Here is a 17,434-nt window from a genome sequence, read left to right as displayed (position 1 = left end):
CACTGAATTACCTATCTGTCTATCAATTTATTCTTATTATTATTGCTGTTGTTGTTGTTAATGCAATGCCCATGGATAATGCACTCTAATTGAGCTGAAGTTCCTCTAAATAATAATACTTAAAATATATATATTTTAGTAAATTAAATTAATGAAGTTATAAATCAACCAAATAACAGTAGCTAACTAATTTAGTAGATTTTTAATCATGTTATTCCTGAAATATGAGTTGATGAATAAAATATCCTGTATTATGATCACAGCCAATAATCTGGCTATAATCTGTTGAATCATTAGTTTTTCCTACGAAACATGTTCCGAGGTCCTTTGAAATCATATACATTTAATCCAGTTGCAGTTTAGAATTTCTAAATGCTGTCATTGTGTTGCAGCTCTGTTTCTTTATTTTATGTTAAAATTGCAGCATGTATATATGCTGTATAATTGGTTTGGCACACACGAGCTTGCCGTTAAATGCAATGTCAAAGCATTGACATTGCACCCAATATTAGTATTAGCTAAGCATCTCCATTGTGACTTTGTCACTGTATATAGGCCTCGTGGCCCATATTCTTAATTCTTTGATGAATTTGGTGCGTTCATCTCTAACTTGTCAACTAGTGCAGATAACATTCCGATCATTGGTGACTTTAACGTTCATATAAATAAGCCTTCTGATCCCCTCTGCAAATCATTTATGGAAATTGTAGATGCATTAGGATTTCAGCAATGCATTCGGGACTTGACGCACATTAGTGGAAATACCCTGGATTTGGTTCTTGCATGTAGTATTGCTGTCACGAATATTAACATCATGCCTCTTACATTAGTGGTCTCTGATCACTCACTTATTAAGTTTACAGTTTCGCTGTCGTGTTTAGTGGAACAACAACCTTATATATCACTACAGCGAAGCATCAACTCTTCAACTAAGACTGAACTCGAAGCTAGACTGCCTGATGTCTTAGCATCACATTTGGTAAATACCCAATCAGTAGACAGTCTTGTGGATAGGTTAAACTCAGTGCTCAAAACTACACTTGATATGATTGTGCCACTTTGTTAAAACAGCGCTCCCCCAAAAGACAGTCACCTTGGTTCAATGATTACCTGTGTGACCTCAAGCATAAGGCTAGAGGTCTTGAACAGAAATGGCGTCATTCAAAATTAGAAGTATTCCACCTTGCATGACGTGATGCTATCTTAGACTATAAGCATGCATTACTGGCTACAAAAAGTAAGTCCCTTCGGCTGCTCCCTTGTTTGCACTCGGGGTCACCACAGCAAATCCAAGGTGGATCTGCATGTTGAACTGGCACAGGTTTTACGCCGGATGCCCTTCCTGACGCAACTCCACATTACATGGAGAAATGTGGCAGGGGTGGGATTTGAACCTGGAACCTTCTGAACTGAAACCAAGCACATTAACCACTTGGCCACCACCCCTGCTGCATTACTGGCTACAAAGCGGACCTATTACTCTGATTTGATAAAAAACAAGCATAACTCAAAGTTCTTGTTCAACATGGTGGCAACACTTATTCATGGACAACTACCTGTAGTTCGCGCTCCTTTTACAGAACAAGATTTCCTGGATTACTTTGAGAAGAAAATAGAAAACATTAGGTTAAACATATCCCAGCATGCCTTAATGCAGCTGCTACACCCTGCTATGGAGGTGGGCGCCATTACTGTGGTATTACCTAGATTTACAAAACTTGAGAGTATCTCTCTAGGCATGCTGACGAAATTCGTATCAACAAAAAGCACAACCTGTTTATTTGATCCTATACCAACAAAACTGTTTAAGGACCTGTGACCCACTCTTGGGCTGACTGTGCTGGAAATTATTAATCTTTCTTTAACTTCTGGACCTGTTCCTAAATGTTTCAAATCTGCAGTGATTAAACCATTACTTAAGAAACCTACTCTTGACCGTAATGTATTGAAAAACTATCGGCCAATATCAAATCTACAACCCCAATTCCAATGAAACTGTTATGTGCAGACGCGAGTTGAGGAGCGCGACCAGCGTCTGACTGAACCCAGTGCTAAATAACCAGAAAGCGGTTCCAAAAACAAAACAATTTTATTTTTCTCCCATGCAATAATTGGTGTACAACATAAATGTGTGTTTGTCTGGCGAGGTGAAGGACGGCGTGCTCTCCAGCGCCGAAATGGATCAAAGCTCGGCGCTTCTGGACCCAGACTCACCGCCGAACACCCCCCAGGTGGATACGACAAACTGACTCTGTGAAGGATGGAAAAGGTGAGGTAAGTCAACAGCTACAACAAATATCCTTCAAAGGCACGCACTATCAGCAACACATTCAGGTCTGAATTTAAGCTTTATGTAAATGAGCAGCTTCTCACAACAGGTGGAGGATCATCAGTCCGTACGCCACGGCAGTGAGAAGCGAGCTGCACAATTCTCATCAATGTTCAAATATACTGCGTAACAAAATACCAAATTACTGTTAACACTTATTCAGATAATCAATCACCTCTGATGTGTGCTGACAGCATGTGTCCCTCACCCGTCCTCCTTCACAGGCACAATGTGTCAAACCCTGGCGCGGTCCTCAGCGTCTCACACGAACGTCACAAGGTCGAGTTCCCGGCAATTCTGCTCGAATCACTCATGGCTTAAATGCAGAACGCCATCTCATTATCTGCTTCAGCTGAAAGTCTTTAAGTTTGCACGTGAGCATCATCCACAGGTGCTGCAAGTCATTAGGCCTGCACATGAACATCCTCCACAAGTGCAGCCAATGATGCTGATGAGGGTGAAGGACTCTTCTGCCAGCACCTTCTCCACAGACAAAAAAACAGTTTGCATACCACCTGGAGAGCAAAGAAAAGAAAACACCAAAATATCCAGCCAAACCCCCCAACACACAACAGAAGTTGGGACATTGTGTAAAATGTAAATAAAAACAGAATTCAATGATTTGCAAATCCTCCTCAACCTATATTCAATTGAATACACCACAAAGACAAGATATTTAATGTTCAAATTAATAAACTTTATTGTTTTTGTGCAAATTTTTGTTCATTTTGAAATGGATGCCCGCAACACGTTACAAAAAAGCTGGGACAGTGGTATGTTTACCACTGTGTTACATCACCTTTCCTTCTAACAACACTCAATAAGCAAATCATTGTATTCTGTTTTTATTTATGTGACTATTTTTATTTATTTATAACAGTTTATGTCCCAACTTCATTGGAATTGGGGTTGTATCATTTTGCTCTAAAATTCTGGAAAAAGTGGTGTCATGGCAGCTTGTGGACTATTTTACTGAGAATAATCTCTTTGAGCCACTGCAGTCTGCTTTTAGAAAATACCATTCCACAGAGACGGCTCTCACTAATGTGGTGAATGATCTTCTGCGTGCAATGGATTTGGACACCACTATGGTTCTGGTGCTGTTAGATCTCAGTGCTGCATTTGATACAGTGGATCATCACATTCTACTTGATAGGCTGGAAAATCATTTTGGGATCACTGGGAGTGCCCTTGCATGGTTGACGTCATACTTGACCAGTCGTTCTCACTGTGTTTTGTACAGTAACACTACCTCTAACCTTAGTGACATGAATTTTGGGGTTCCACATGGGTCCATCTTAGGCCCCCTTGGGCACATATTGTGGCGTTTTGGGATTACCTTTCACTGCTATGCTGATGATACTCAGTTATACATGTCGACGCATGCTTTGGGGTGATTTTGTATCCTACATTGTCCTTTGACCTCCACATTGCAAATATTACGAGGACTGCTTTCTTCCACCTGTGAAATATAGCGAAGATTTGTCCCATCCTGTCTATGGCTGATGCTGAGACCCTGATTCATGCGTTTATCTCTTCTAGTTGGGCTACTGCAATGTTCTGTTTTCTGGTTTACCGCAGTCCAGCATTAGGTCTCTCCCATTGGTTCAAAATGCTGCAGCCAGACTTTTGACATGAAGAAGAAAGTTTGATGACATTACACCCATTCTGGCATCCCTTCACTGGCTGCCTGTCCCAGTGAGATCAGATTTTAAGGTTCTGCTACTAGTCTATAAAATTGTTCACGGACTGGTACCTTCCTACTTAGCTGACCTAATTAAACCTTACGTCCTGGCCAGACTTTGCATTCTTAGGGTGCAGGACTACTTTGTGTTCCTAGGGTGAATAAGAAGTCTGCGGGTCATAGAGCTTTTTCTTATCTTGCCCCTGTTCTGCGGAATGATCTCCCTGCATCAATAAAACAGTCAGATTCTGTGGAGACTTTTAAGTCCAGACTTAAGACGCACTTATTTTCCCTTTCGTATGGCTAGCACACTGGCATAGCATAATTCTATGCTTTTTACTCTTTTAATTCATTCTATTAGGAAACGGAGCATGTCACTGCCTCAACTTTACCTAAATTCTGGGTCTTTTAGTGAAGCTTTGGGCTAGTGGCCGGTGATCACCTTAGTATTTCCTGTTTTTCTTGTTGTTTAATGCTGACAAATTATACTGTATTTCTTGTCTTTCTGATGCCTGATTCTGTTTTTTCCTCTCTGTTTAAGGTACAGCTCCATCCAGAGATGAGTGTGGTATTTGTGCTGGAGACCCTCCTGTCCTGTGCACCAATAGCATTTCCTGTATGGGTGATTCTTAGACTACGGCCACTTATGATGTCCTTTGATCATATTGTATGAAAAACAGAAAAAAGGGGAAATTTCACACTTTTATAGTTATCTTTACAATGAAAGTGTGTTAAGAAATTTGTTCTAGTAGTCTATGATGACTTTTTCACCTTTTTTCAGCATCATTATATGCAAATATTGACGTTTTGTGCGTGTCCCACATCCAGACTTTTGATCTTCAATGATAAAAATGAATGGTAAAGAAACGTTTTTTCTAATGTTTTAAAATATCTCTGAATAAAATATCAGTAAAATAATCAAAGCATAATTGGGGTATTCAATGTCATACAACTGTTGTGATTTTTTTAAACAAAATGTATAGTTGTCCAACACTATTGCCGTAATTTTCACCACAACACTGTAATGTCCCTAAACAGTTTGTATGAAAGATTGTTTGGGTAGTTTCTATGGAGATAAACAGTGACATCAGAGCACATGTATATAGCGCCAAATCACAACAAACAGTTGCCCCAAGGCGCTTTATATTGTAAGGAAATGGTGTGGTGGAAATTACATTTACAAGGCCAATAGTGCCCGTAATTAAAGAATCACCCGAATATTCGTTTTGTGAATTGTTCTGTAATTTATGTCTGTAGCATGGCCCAAGCAGAGGGTCACCCCTTTGAGTTTGGTCTGCTTGAGGTTTCTTCCTCAGAGGGAGTTTTTCCTTACCACTGCTGCTCTGGGGGTTAGTAAGGTTAGACTTTACTTGTGTGAAGTGCCTTGGGGCAATTCTATTGTGATTTGGCGTTATACAAATGAAAATAAAATGAAATTGAAAACTGAAATTGTGAACAACAGGATTTACTATGTGCTTAAAAGATTCCCACTTACATACATACATGCTAATATAAATACATTCATGCTAATGTTAGCATCACAAACAGGTTAAAGCTACCCTGACACTTGGATGACTTTGATCCGCGCACTTGCACGCACTTCGTCGTGACGATCCCACCCACTGTGTTCCCAGCTGGATGCTGCCCTTTGTTCCACTGGATGCCCCGCTTTGTGCGCTGGACTCTGCATATATAGAATAATTATTTCATAGTGGATTAATTATTTTCTCTCCAAGTTGGTTATTGAAAACACCTCTAATCACTTCTGGAATCACAGAGGACTGTTCCAGCTGCCAATTTTCTCTCTCTCTCACACTTAATAACGTGAAGAACACATTTGGAACTGTCTAAAAAGACAATGCTTTGTAATGTTTACATTGTAATAGCTTAGTAAAACAGTTGCATGTTCATTCGTTCTTGTGAGCAGCTGTAAAAGTACATTTATGATCGATTTAACATCTCGTTACCACTGTTCAGATGAGCTGCGCTGTAATGCGATGCACTGATGCGATCACTTGCACTCACCCGCGGTGTTTTAGAATTGTTTGCGCAAAGTTCACTTGAAGTTCATGTAATTGATTTTGAACATTTCAAAATTTTCTTTGCGCACGCGCACAAAGTCATGCACAGTTTCAATGGTTTACGAGTTTACCCCCCTGCACGGCAGAGTGCGCGGATCAAAGTCGTGCAAGTGTTAGGGCACCTTAAGTAACAAGACGGACTAATGTTAGCATAAAAATTCTTAACTGCCTACTGTTAGCATGAACACTCTCTAGCATCACACAGTGCAATGCCAACAGCCTAATGTTAACATGAGCTGAGGGGCTCCATTGTGAGCAAATGGATTTATAATGTACTTAAAAACACTTAATCTGCAGTCATTAGCTACACGTGACAGAGGCAAAGTGGCGACTTTTCATTCATTTTCAATTAGAATGGGCATTTTGCAGTGGCAAGAGACAACAGTTGCTCTGCTGCCAACTAGGTGGGGTCAAAACAGACCTGAAGTCTATTTTATGCAAATACTGAGCAACTCAACATGGCAACAGCCAATCAGAGACAACATGCAGCCTAACGTCAGCTGGTTGTGAGCTCAAACAACATATTCCAAGATAATGGAAAACACTCTGAAGCAGCTGTTTCTATATAAATCTATGTTTTGTAAAAGTTAGGTAGAAATAAACACTTCTAAAACTAAAAATGCTGTTTTTGTAACTAGATAACACCTCTGAAGGGAATTACAACACATCTCACAGAGATATTAGTGTGTACGCTCCGGGAACACCCATCAAACAACAAAGCCAAGTCCTCATCGGTGTCATTTGTAGGTAATGTGACCATAGCGTAAGTGTTACAACTGTGACTCAAAGAGTGTGGTGGCCAAATGATTAGCCTGCTTGTTTCCAGAGCATAAGCTTGCTGCTTCAAGGCCCCCTGCTTGTTCTCCGTGTACTGTGGAATTGCATCAGGAAGGACACCCAGCGTACAGCTTACGCCAAATCAACATGCAGAGCCATCTTGGATGTGCTATGGGAACCCTAAGTGAAAATAGTGAGAAACCGAAGGAATTTACTTAGAATTTTGAATGAATTAATTATTTTGCTTTGGAAAATCTCATTGTCAGGTAACTTTACATGTTGCCTGAAAAAGTGTACTAACTGTACTAACTAATTAACATAAAATAGACACACAGATTTGGGCCTTAGAGAATTATGATATAGATTATTATTATTCCTTTGTTTATGTCTTACTACCATACCCGGTGTGTTACTTTACTGTTAAAACATAAAAACTCTACCATAGTTATCTGTTAGCCATAGTTCAAAACAGAATGACCCTTAGCAAAACTGAGAAAACTCACTGAAATATTAAAAATTAGTGTTAGAAGAAACCCCTGCCCCCCCCCCCCCCACTAATGATTGCACAACTGTTTCCATGATCGTCTGTCAAACTTTATTTCAGTGCGAGCAAAGTATTTTTACAAAACGAACATCGATTTGTTGACGTACTTTAGTTCCGACTGAACTTAACAAGCTATCTCTACTTCATTTAGGAGTAAATAACGAATATTTCATCGGGTAACTAAATATTAAAAAACACTACGTAATCCCAGAGTACATTGCTCCACTGTGTGATGACCTAATCCCATAAACCATCGCGGGGGGCGGGCAAATGGGCAGTTGTCAGAGCAACCTGCATGTCATTAGATCCACCCGCCCACCATATCCTCTGTAGCCAATCAGCGGGCGTTAAAATGACATCATTGTTATTTTCAGTCGAGCTGCAGTTTAGAGGTGGATAAAGTTCGTCTCCACGTTGGAAGTGATAGAAAGTCGTGTTCGGACTTCGTCTCTACTTTTTTTTAACCGAGGCGAAAACAAAACAAACAAACAAAAAAAAGATAGTTGGGCTGTACGAATACTGATAAATATTTTTCTGTTAATGTTAATGTTCACTCGAGAAAACTTTTCACGGGACACACTGACGGGGACGCGATCGTGGACCAGCGGAACTTTATGTCCAGAAAAATGGAAGCGACTTTCTACGAGGAAGGCGTGAACGCGCCCAACTCCCAGCACGACGGCGGCACGGGGGTGACGTACGGCTTCAACCCCAAAACTCTCAAACAAACCATGACCCTGAACCTGAACGAGCCCAAAAACCTCAAACCGCACCTGGGATCCAAGGCCCTGGACGTACTGACGTCCCCGGACGTGGGTCTGTTGAAGCTGGCGTCGCCGGAGCTGGAGAGGCTGATCATCCAGTCGTGCACCGGCCTGACGACTCCCACCCCGACACAGTACCTCTGCTCCAAGAACATCACGGACGAGCAGGAGGGCTTCGCCGAGGGCTTCGTCAGGGCGCTGGCGGAGCTCCACTACCAGCAGCAGATCCCCGCCGCGCACCCTGACGCGCCCGAGGCTGCCGCGTCCGACAGCGGCGGGCTGCGCTACAGCTGCACGGTGCGCGCAGAACCCCCCGAGTACGCCAACCTGGGCACGTACAGCCGCGCGGCGGCGGCCGTCGCTGAGCGCTCCTCCTCCTCTTCTTCCTCCTCCTCCTCTTCCTCCTACAGCCACATGGAGGAGCAGCAGCAGGCGCTTCCACCTCCGCCGCCGCACCCGCGGCTCCACGCGCTGAAGGAGGAGCCGCAGACGGTGCCCGAGATGTCCGGAGAGACGCCGCCGCTCTCCCCCATCGACATGGAGACGCAGGAGCGCATCAAGGCGGAGAGGAAGCGCATGCGGAACAGGGTGGCCGCGTCCAAGTGCAGGAAGAGGAAGCTGGAGAGGATCTCCCGGCTGGAGGAGCGGGTGAAGAACCTCAAGAGCCAGAACACGGAGCTGGTTTCCTCCGCCAACGTGCTGCGGGACGAGCTGGCTCTGCTCAAGCAGAAGGTGATGGACCACGTAAACAGCGGCTGCCAGCTCATCCTGACGCAGCAGCTGCAGGCCTACTAAGGAGGGAGTAAAAAAACCAAACCCCCCCCCCCCCCAAAAAAAAAACCAGCACGGTTTGGGACCAATTTAGATCACAACAAACTTCTATGTATGTGTGAAATGACCACAGGTCAGAGGTCACTGAAACTTTGAGACACCCTCAACTTAAAGGAAACTTCTCCGGTTGGACTTTTATTTTATTTTTTCGAAATGTTTACCTTTTTTATTTCAGATTTTCTACTGAAAACCGGTATTAAGTAAAGCCATATGTTAATTGGCCAGAAGAGCTGATGGTCCGTGATGCATTTCAGGGCGTCCTGAATGACGGGTCCCGGGTGGGATCAGGTTACATTGTGAATCAGGTTTCTTTTTCCCAGCAAAGTCTTCCACTCTGTCAAGTAGCAGTTTATGCTCGAGTCAGGCACTGATCACCCCAACCAGCAACTATGTAGGAGTAACCACGACAAAAAAACAAAACAAAAACCTTTATGAGTCATAAAGGCGTGTAGCGTTTACTGACAAACTGCCTTACTAAACTGTCATTTAGGTGTAACTAATCAGTGTTAGACCTGAAATAAATAACACTTTTTAAATATTTGTAAGCTGTATTTTTTAGCACTTATGAACTGTACATATGACGAAATAAACACTTAGACGCGCGTGGTGTGTGTGTGTTGTGTTGCGGTTAAAATGGATCGTCTGTAGAGGAGGTACGTCATCGGAGCGGATTTTGAACGCACCACTGTCCGTATGTGGAACACGGCCGCTGATTGGACAGCTGAGGTTCGGAAGCGAGCTACAGAGAGCCAAATACGGTAAGATGCGTTCAGGGGACGTTGGGACGGGTGGGTGAAAACTCCCACTTTGTGACGTCTGCACCGAAATATAAACAAATGCGCAAAGAGAAAGGGTTTTTGGAACTCATTAGACAGTTTGAAACACACCCAACTACACACTTGTGTAGAGTGAATTGAAAATGTATATCTAAAAAAATACTTTTGTAAACAACCAACTTGACTCATTTAACAAAGGGCTCTGTGACTGTGACAACATAGTCATCAAAGTCCATGCAGGACTTATCATTATGATTATGAAACAGGATAAACTAAAGAAAAATGCTCAGAGCACAGCATCACCACACCCACATTTTAAAGTTCATCTAGACAAAATATTGCATGCACTTTTTATCCAAAGTACATTAAGAAAACATCTGAGTTTAAAATTGCTAATTTTCCCATATATTAGCATGGGGCCTGAAATTTGACCTTAACCTCTGAGCTTTATCGCTGATTGACCCCCCCCAACCAAAAAAAAAAAAAAAAAATCACTTCTTTCCACCCACAGGCCCACAGTACCTGCCAGTTTTGTTTGAAATCAGTCAGTTACAATGGAGCCAAGATGAACCATGTGCTTGTAGTGCAGATAGTCAGCTTCATTTCAAGAGGTTTAACAAAAATATACCTTGAGGCATTTGTATACTTTAATTAACAGAGCACACACACACACATATATATATATATATATATAAACACTGGTCAACGCAATTTTTAATTGCATGGAGTTTTTCAACAGACTTTGGGTAATTTGGGGGGCGCTGAGTCCAAGTCGGGTGTTAGTTTTTGCTAATCACATCATGTTTTTGAGATATGAAAACATATTTCTCGTATCAAGCATTGAAGCAAAAGCTGCAGTCTCGCACACCTCTTCAGTACCATAAACGATATTACGGCTCTTATTCACATTTTGTAAACCTGGTTTAAAACCTATGCTTTTGAAGATGTTTTGTGTATGATTAGTGGCATCAAACTCGTGAGTGAATGAGCGATACGGAACATGCAAATTGCAAACGTGATGTGACAGAGGAAATCTGAGCTCTGATTCGGATTCAGCACCCCAAAATGACCCCAAATTAGTTCTCAAAGTCCATGCAAGAAAATTTTTTTTCCATTGTTGACCAGTGTAATCGAAGTACAGTAGTGTTCAGAATAATAGTAGTGCTTTGTGACTAAAAAGATTAATCCAGGTTTTGAGTATATTTCTTATTGTTACATGGGAAACAAGGTACCAGTAGATTCAGTAGATTCTCACAAATCCAACAAGACCAAGCATTCATGATATGTACACTCTTAAGGCTATGAAATTGGGCTATTAGTAAAAAAAAAAAAGTAGAAAAGGGGGTGTTCATAATAATAGTAGCATCTGCTGTTGATGCTACAAACTCAAAACTATTATGTTCAAACTGCTTTATTAGCAATCCTGTGAATCACTAAACTAGTATTTAGTTGTATAACCACAGTTTTTCATGAATTCTTCACATCTGCGAGGCATTAATTTTGTTGGTTTGGAACCAAGATTTTGCTTGTTTACTAGTGTGCTTGGGGTCATTGTCTTGTTGAAACACCCATTCACTCAGTGAGTTTGTCAATTTTGTGGAACAAACAGGTGTGAATCAGGTGTCCCCTATTTAAGGATGAAGCCAGCACCTGTTGAACATGCTTCTCTCTTTGAAAGCCTGAGGAAAATGGTACGTTCAAGTCATTGTTCAGAAGAACAGCGTAGTTTGATTAAAAAGTTGATTGGAGAGGGGAAAAAACCAGAGATGTGTGGAAGAAAACGGAAAACAACCATCAAAATATAGAAGAATAACCAGAATGGCAAAGGCTCACCCATTGATCAGCTCCAGGATGATCAAAGACAGTCTGGAGTTACCTGTAAGTGCTGTGACAGTTAAACGACGCCTGTGTGAAGCTAATTTATTTGCAAGAATCCCCCGCAAAGCTCCACTGTTAAAAGACGTGCAGAAGAGATTACAATTTGCCAAAGAACACATCAACTGGCCTAAAGAGAAATGGAGGAATATTTTGTGGACTGATGAGAGTAAAATTGTTCTTTTTGGGTCCAAGGGCCGCAGACAGTTTGTGAGATGACCCCCAAACTCTGAATTCAAGCCATAGTTCACAGTGAAGACAGTGAAGCATGGTGGTGCAAGCATCATGATATGGGCATGTTTCTCCTACGATGGTGTTGGGCCTATATATCGCATACCAGGTATCATGGATCAGTTTGGATATGTCAAAATACTTGGAGAGGTCATGTTGCCTTATGCTGAAGAGGACATGCCCTTGAAATGAGTGTTTCAACAAGACAATGACCCCAAGCACACTAGTAAACGAGCAAAATCTTGGTTCCAAACCAACAAAATGAATGCCTCGCAGATGTGAAGAAATCATGAAAAACTGTGGTTATACAACTAAATACTAGTTTAATGACTCACAGGATTGCTGAAAAAGTAGTCTAAATCAAATCAAAATCAATTTTATTTATATAGCGCCAAATCACAACAAACAGTTGCCCCAAGGCGCTTTATATTGTAAGGCAAAGCCATACAGTAATTACGGAAAAACCCCAACTGTCAAAACGACCCCCTGTGAGCAAGCACTCAGCATCTAGGCCAAGGCCTGTTGGTGCCCATACTTATCCCTATATTTTGGAGCATGAAGCAAACAGGTTGAGACACCAGTCTGCCACAGGTTATTTCCCCAGCGAAGCCAGTATCCATTTACAGCTGGGTGGACTGGGACTAGTGTGATGTAATGCTGAGAATGTGGACAAAGCTCCTGTTTTGGTCATATAGAGACCGGATTGCACGTTGCAGTGAATCCAGTACCCCATACTCTCACAGCACACCCCAACAGGATACCCAGAGGGATGCGGCCATAGGCCTTTTCCTGTCCACAAAACACATGTAGACTGGCTGGTCACTCCCAAGACCTCTCTAATATCGTTGCAAGGGTAAAGAGCTGGTCCACTGTTCCATGACCAGGACGGAACCTGTAAAAGTAATCAACTCTCCAAATGCTACTTTAAGTATAAAGAATAAAGTTTTAATTTCACTCAGGAGCAAGTATAACATATGGGAGCAATCAGAATCATGCCAACACAGAGAGGGCGTTACCGTGGCAACCAAAAATAGTCCTAGTTTCTGGCAGCAGTCCTAACAGTTAATTTGCATATAACCCTCCTTATATGACATCTCTCCTGTTCAAGTTGTTTTTTTGTCCTTTTAACAAAATTACTCTGTGTAAAACGTGCAAATCAAACATATCAATTTCTTATTAGCAACAATAAAAGTGCAAACAACAATATCTACAGTGCAAATTAATACATCACTTTTTTTTTAAGTATCTTTTTCATACACCCTCACAGATTCAATCTGTCCACAGGCTTGCTCAGGATCAGGCAGTGGCACAGCAGCCTCAGGTTGTGGTTCTTGCGGAGCTGGAGGTGAAGTATCTCCAGCTGATGCAGGTACACACTGCAGGTGAGGATGGTTGCGTCTCAGAGTCGCCCCCTGGTGTATCTCGATGATATAAGATGTGGGCGTAGCATTGTCCCCAGGAACAACAGCGGGTGTTCCCTATGCGCTCTGATGATCCAGCTGGGTGAGGATAGGATCACCTGGTTTCAGCAATGGCAGGGGTTTTGCACCATGGCTGGGCTGAAGTAGAAAGCTTGTTTCTGTCTCCTTTGCATCTTTACTTCTGATGGTCTGAAGATTTGGCCATTGGGGTCAGATGTTGGTCTCAAGCATGGGAAGTGTCATTTTAATCTTTCTCCCTGTGAGCATTTCAGCCGGGCTGACACTTGTAGTGGTGCAGGTGGTAGAATGAAAACACAACATGAGAGGGAGTAGAGGGTCTTTCTGTTTCAGAATCCGCTTTGTGATTTGTACTCCTCTTTCTGCATGTCTATTCCCTTGGGGGTTATGGGCTTGAGGTAATGTGTTGGAAGTCAAACTCTCTGGCGACCTCCTGGAATTCCACACATGCAAACTGGGGCCCATTGTCCGAAACGACCTGATCGGGCAGATGAAGCAAGTGAAAAGTGTCTTTAACTTTTGCACCACTAGAGAGGCAGTAGTTGTAGGCATGTGGAGTATCCTGGAGAAATAGTCTGACACAACTAGGTAAGTGTGCTTGTTATGATCACACAGGTCAATTGAAAGTCTTTTCCAGGGCCAGTCAGGCAAAGGGCTTGAGATGAGTGGCTCCTTACGCTGTGTGTGTCTCATCTCATGGCACGTCTGACAGGACTCAACTTTCAATTTAATGTCAGATAAGATACCAGGCCAACACATGGATGCATTAGCCTGGTCTCTGCATTTGGGCAGACCTTGATGTCCATCATGTTTTCAATCTAATCTGTCAGCTTTCAAAGTGGGTGGGATAAGCATATGACAGCCTATCGTGACAATGCCATTGTACCCTGACAGTTCATTTTTAACAGGGTAATATTCTCTGATGGTAATAGGGACATTTCCTACATACAGTGGCCTCCAGGTGACTGACTCCAGTCTGCCATCCCTACAGGACCTGTACACCTCCAGGGCCCTGAGGCAAACAAGGAAGATTGTGGCTGATCCCTCCCACCTAGGTCACAAACGTTTTGTCACCCTTCCCTCTGGCAGACAGCTGAGGTCCATCAGGACCAAACCTCAAGACACAAAATCAGCATTTTTCCATCTGCAGCTAGACTAATAAATAATGCCAGAGAACCCCATTTACCCTGCATCCCCCGACCCCCACTTCCACAAAGTACAGGTTGGCCATCCCTGCACTGAAAGGTACTCTACACAGGTCTAACTGTGGAACAGTTATGTTATATTTATTTGACAGTGAATATAAAGTAGTTTTTCCCAGTTTTACCTCTTATAGAAGTGTTCTTTCCTTTTCCTTTTAATCTTGTTTATGCACCAACAACACCAGATCAAATTCCTTGTATGTGAGAACTTACTTGCCAATAAAATTGATTCTGATTCTCCAAAAGTATTGGAACACATTTTAATTTGTTTATGCCATTTCAAATACAAAAACTAAAAAAAAAATTCTGAAATTGTATTCCTTAAACCAAACTGAAAACAAATCTTGAAAACTTGATATAAATTCATTAAAAATATAAAAGCCAAGATGATGGGTTGCATAAGTAATGGAATGCTTTGGTATAATCCCTGCAAATAATCAGTTTTTTTTTTTTTTTTTTTTTGCCAATTTTCTTAAGACAAGTCGGGATGGATACATGAACATGGATACATGAACACTGAAGTTAGGATTTTCTTAAAAAGAAGACCTGAAGGTTCAGCTACAATTTGCCAGAAGGTACATTAAGATGCAAGCCTAGATTTCTTGTTTTGGTGAAACTTAATCATGAAGCTGATATAACTGGGAATAGAAAATGCAAAACATACACTATGCACAATTTCTCCAATCTCAGCCACAGAAGCCTATAACTTTTTCTCAGTTGTCTTGGTGGCTTTCCTCACTCTTCTCATTATTGCACAGTCACTCAGTTTTTGAGAACTGCCTGCTCCACACAGATTTACCATAGAGGGCCAAACTGTTTGTATTTCTTCATAACTGGTGTAAATAACATCCAAGACATATGGAGTTGTCTCAAGAAGGGCATTCGGCGTAAAACCTGTGCCAATTAAACATGTAGATCCACCTCGGATTTGCTGTGGCGACCCCGAATGCAAAACAAGGGAGTAGCCGAAGGGACTTACTTACTGTTTATAGGTATTATACCAAAGGGGCCCATTACTTGTGCAACCCATCGTCTTGGCTTTTATATTTTTAATTAATTTATATCAAGTTGTAGAGATTTGCTTTGAGTTTAAGGAAGATAATTGTAGAAATTTTTATATTGAATTATTTTATACTGAGAAACCTGATTGACTTTTTGTATTTGAAATAGCATAAACAAATTTAAATGTGTGAAATACCAAGGGGCCAAATACTTTTGCAAGGTACTGTAGCTCAAACAAAAGTGCCTCAATCACTAATTTTTCTGTTACGAATTTACCTACACCACCAAAATTGGATGGAGTTTCCAATGTTATGCCTTCCAGTTATCAGTCAGAAACCAAGTGCCAAAAAGCCATGACAAATTGTGTATAGCAGAGGTAACCAGGGTTCTGTGAAAATTATTGGAAAAGGGATTCAGAAACTGAAAAAGTTGAAAAACAAAACAAAGCCTGACAACAAACTTTGATTCAAGTGCATGAAGTAAATACATATGCCTCACATTTGACCACACTTAATTTAGCTTATGAAAAGCCACTTCTAACAAGACTTTGACCTTGAAAATTTTTCCTAAGGTAAAATTTTGTGGAATTGGAAACTAGTGTTGGTGAAGGTTTGTGCTCTATGAGCGTGGTGCTCCAGTTCCTTTTAAAAGCATGCCGATGTACAGGAGAAATGTTATGACAAACACTTTTAGCTAGCGGACAACTTGTACAATCACATTATTAAAGTCATTGTTACTGTGTTTCGTACAATAACACTACCTCAAATCTTAGTGACATGAAGTTTGGGGTTCCACAGAGATCTGTTTTAGGCCCCCTACTCTTCTCCCTTTATGTAGCACCCCTTGGGCATATACTGCGGCGTTTTAGGATTGCCTTTCATTGCTATGCTAATGATACTCAATTGTACATGCCGATAACTGCTGGTAATCTCATTCACATAAAATCCTTAGAAGATTGCCTTGCATCAGTGAGAAGCAGGATGTCTATAACTTACTTTTAAACTCTGATAAGACTGAAATGATGGTTCTTGGTCCTGCGAGACATCGGCATTAATTTGACCAGTTAACGCTTAGCTTAGGTTCGTGTGTTATACATCATATGGACAAAGTGATGAACCTTGGGGAAATTTTTGGATCCTATGTTGTCCTTTGACCTCCACATTGGAGACATTACAGGGACTGCTTTCTTCCATCTGTGAAATATAGTGAAGATTTGTCCCATCCTGTCTATGGCTGATGCTGAGACTTTGATACATGCATTTGTCTCTTCGAGACTGGACTATTGTAATGTTCTATTTTCTGGTTTACCACAGTCCAGCATTAGGAGTCTGCAACTGGTTCAAAATGCTGCTACCAGACTCTTGACACAAAGCAGAAAATTTGATCACATTATGCCCATTTTGGCATCTCTTCACTGGCTTCCTGCCTCTGCGAGATCAGATTTTAAGGTTCTGTTCCTGGCCTATAAAATTGTTCACGGACTGGCATCTCCCTACCTGGCTGACCTGGTTAAGCCCTACGTACCGGTTTGGGCTCTGCATGCACAGGGTGCAGGAGTTCTCTGTGTTCCCAGGGTGAATAAAAAGTCATCGGGTCACAGAGGTTTCTCTTATCGTGCCCCTGTTCTGTGGAATGATCTCCCTGCACACATAAGGCAGACGGGTTGTATGGAGACCTTTAAATCAAGACTTAAGGCCCATTTGTTTTCCCTGTTTTACCGTTAGTATATTATGCTATGCTTTTTTTTTTATTATTCTTTTTACTCTTTTATGGTTTTGCTCTATTATCTTTTTAATCTTAATTCAGTTTGTTGTTTTTCTTAGTTGTGTTGTGTGAATCGCCTTGAGGTGACCTTGTTGTGAATTGGCGCTATATAAATTAATAAATTTAAAATTTTAA

At 41.5% G+C, this 17,434-nt stretch overlaps 2 protein-coding genes across 3 annotated transcripts in view; one reads left to right on the top strand and one right to left on the bottom strand.

The window, feature by feature from the left end:
• The window catches only part of fggy (FGGY carbohydrate kinase domain containing), a 75,093-nt gene extending 66,789 nt beyond the window's left edge, over nucleotides 1-8,304 (bottom strand). For both annotated transcript variants that reach the window (XM_034182738.1, XM_034182737.1), the window contains exon 1: nucleotides 8,189-8,304. The gene's annotated coding sequence lies outside the window, so the exon portion shown is untranslated. The remainder of the gene's footprint in view (nucleotides 1-8,188) is intronic.
• LOC117521442 (transcription factor AP-1-like) lies at nucleotides 7,798-9,613 on the top strand. Its single transcript, XM_034182741.1, has one exon. It carries the CDS (start codon nucleotides 8,030-8,032, stop codon nucleotides 8,972-8,974), a length of 945 nt encoding a protein of 314 aa, XP_034038632.1. The 5' UTR covers nucleotides 7,798-8,029; the 3' UTR covers nucleotides 8,975-9,613.
• Nucleotides 9,614-17,434: the final 7,821 nt, after the last annotated feature.

Source organism: Thalassophryne amazonica, chromosome 12 (genome assembly GCF_902500255.1).
Source record: "Thalassophryne amazonica chromosome 12, fThaAma1.1, whole genome shotgun sequence".
Classification (NCBI taxonomy): Eukaryota; Metazoa; Chordata; class Actinopteri; order Batrachoidiformes; family Batrachoididae; genus Thalassophryne; species Thalassophryne amazonica.
This window is presented reverse-complemented; position numbering and strand designations above follow the sequence as displayed.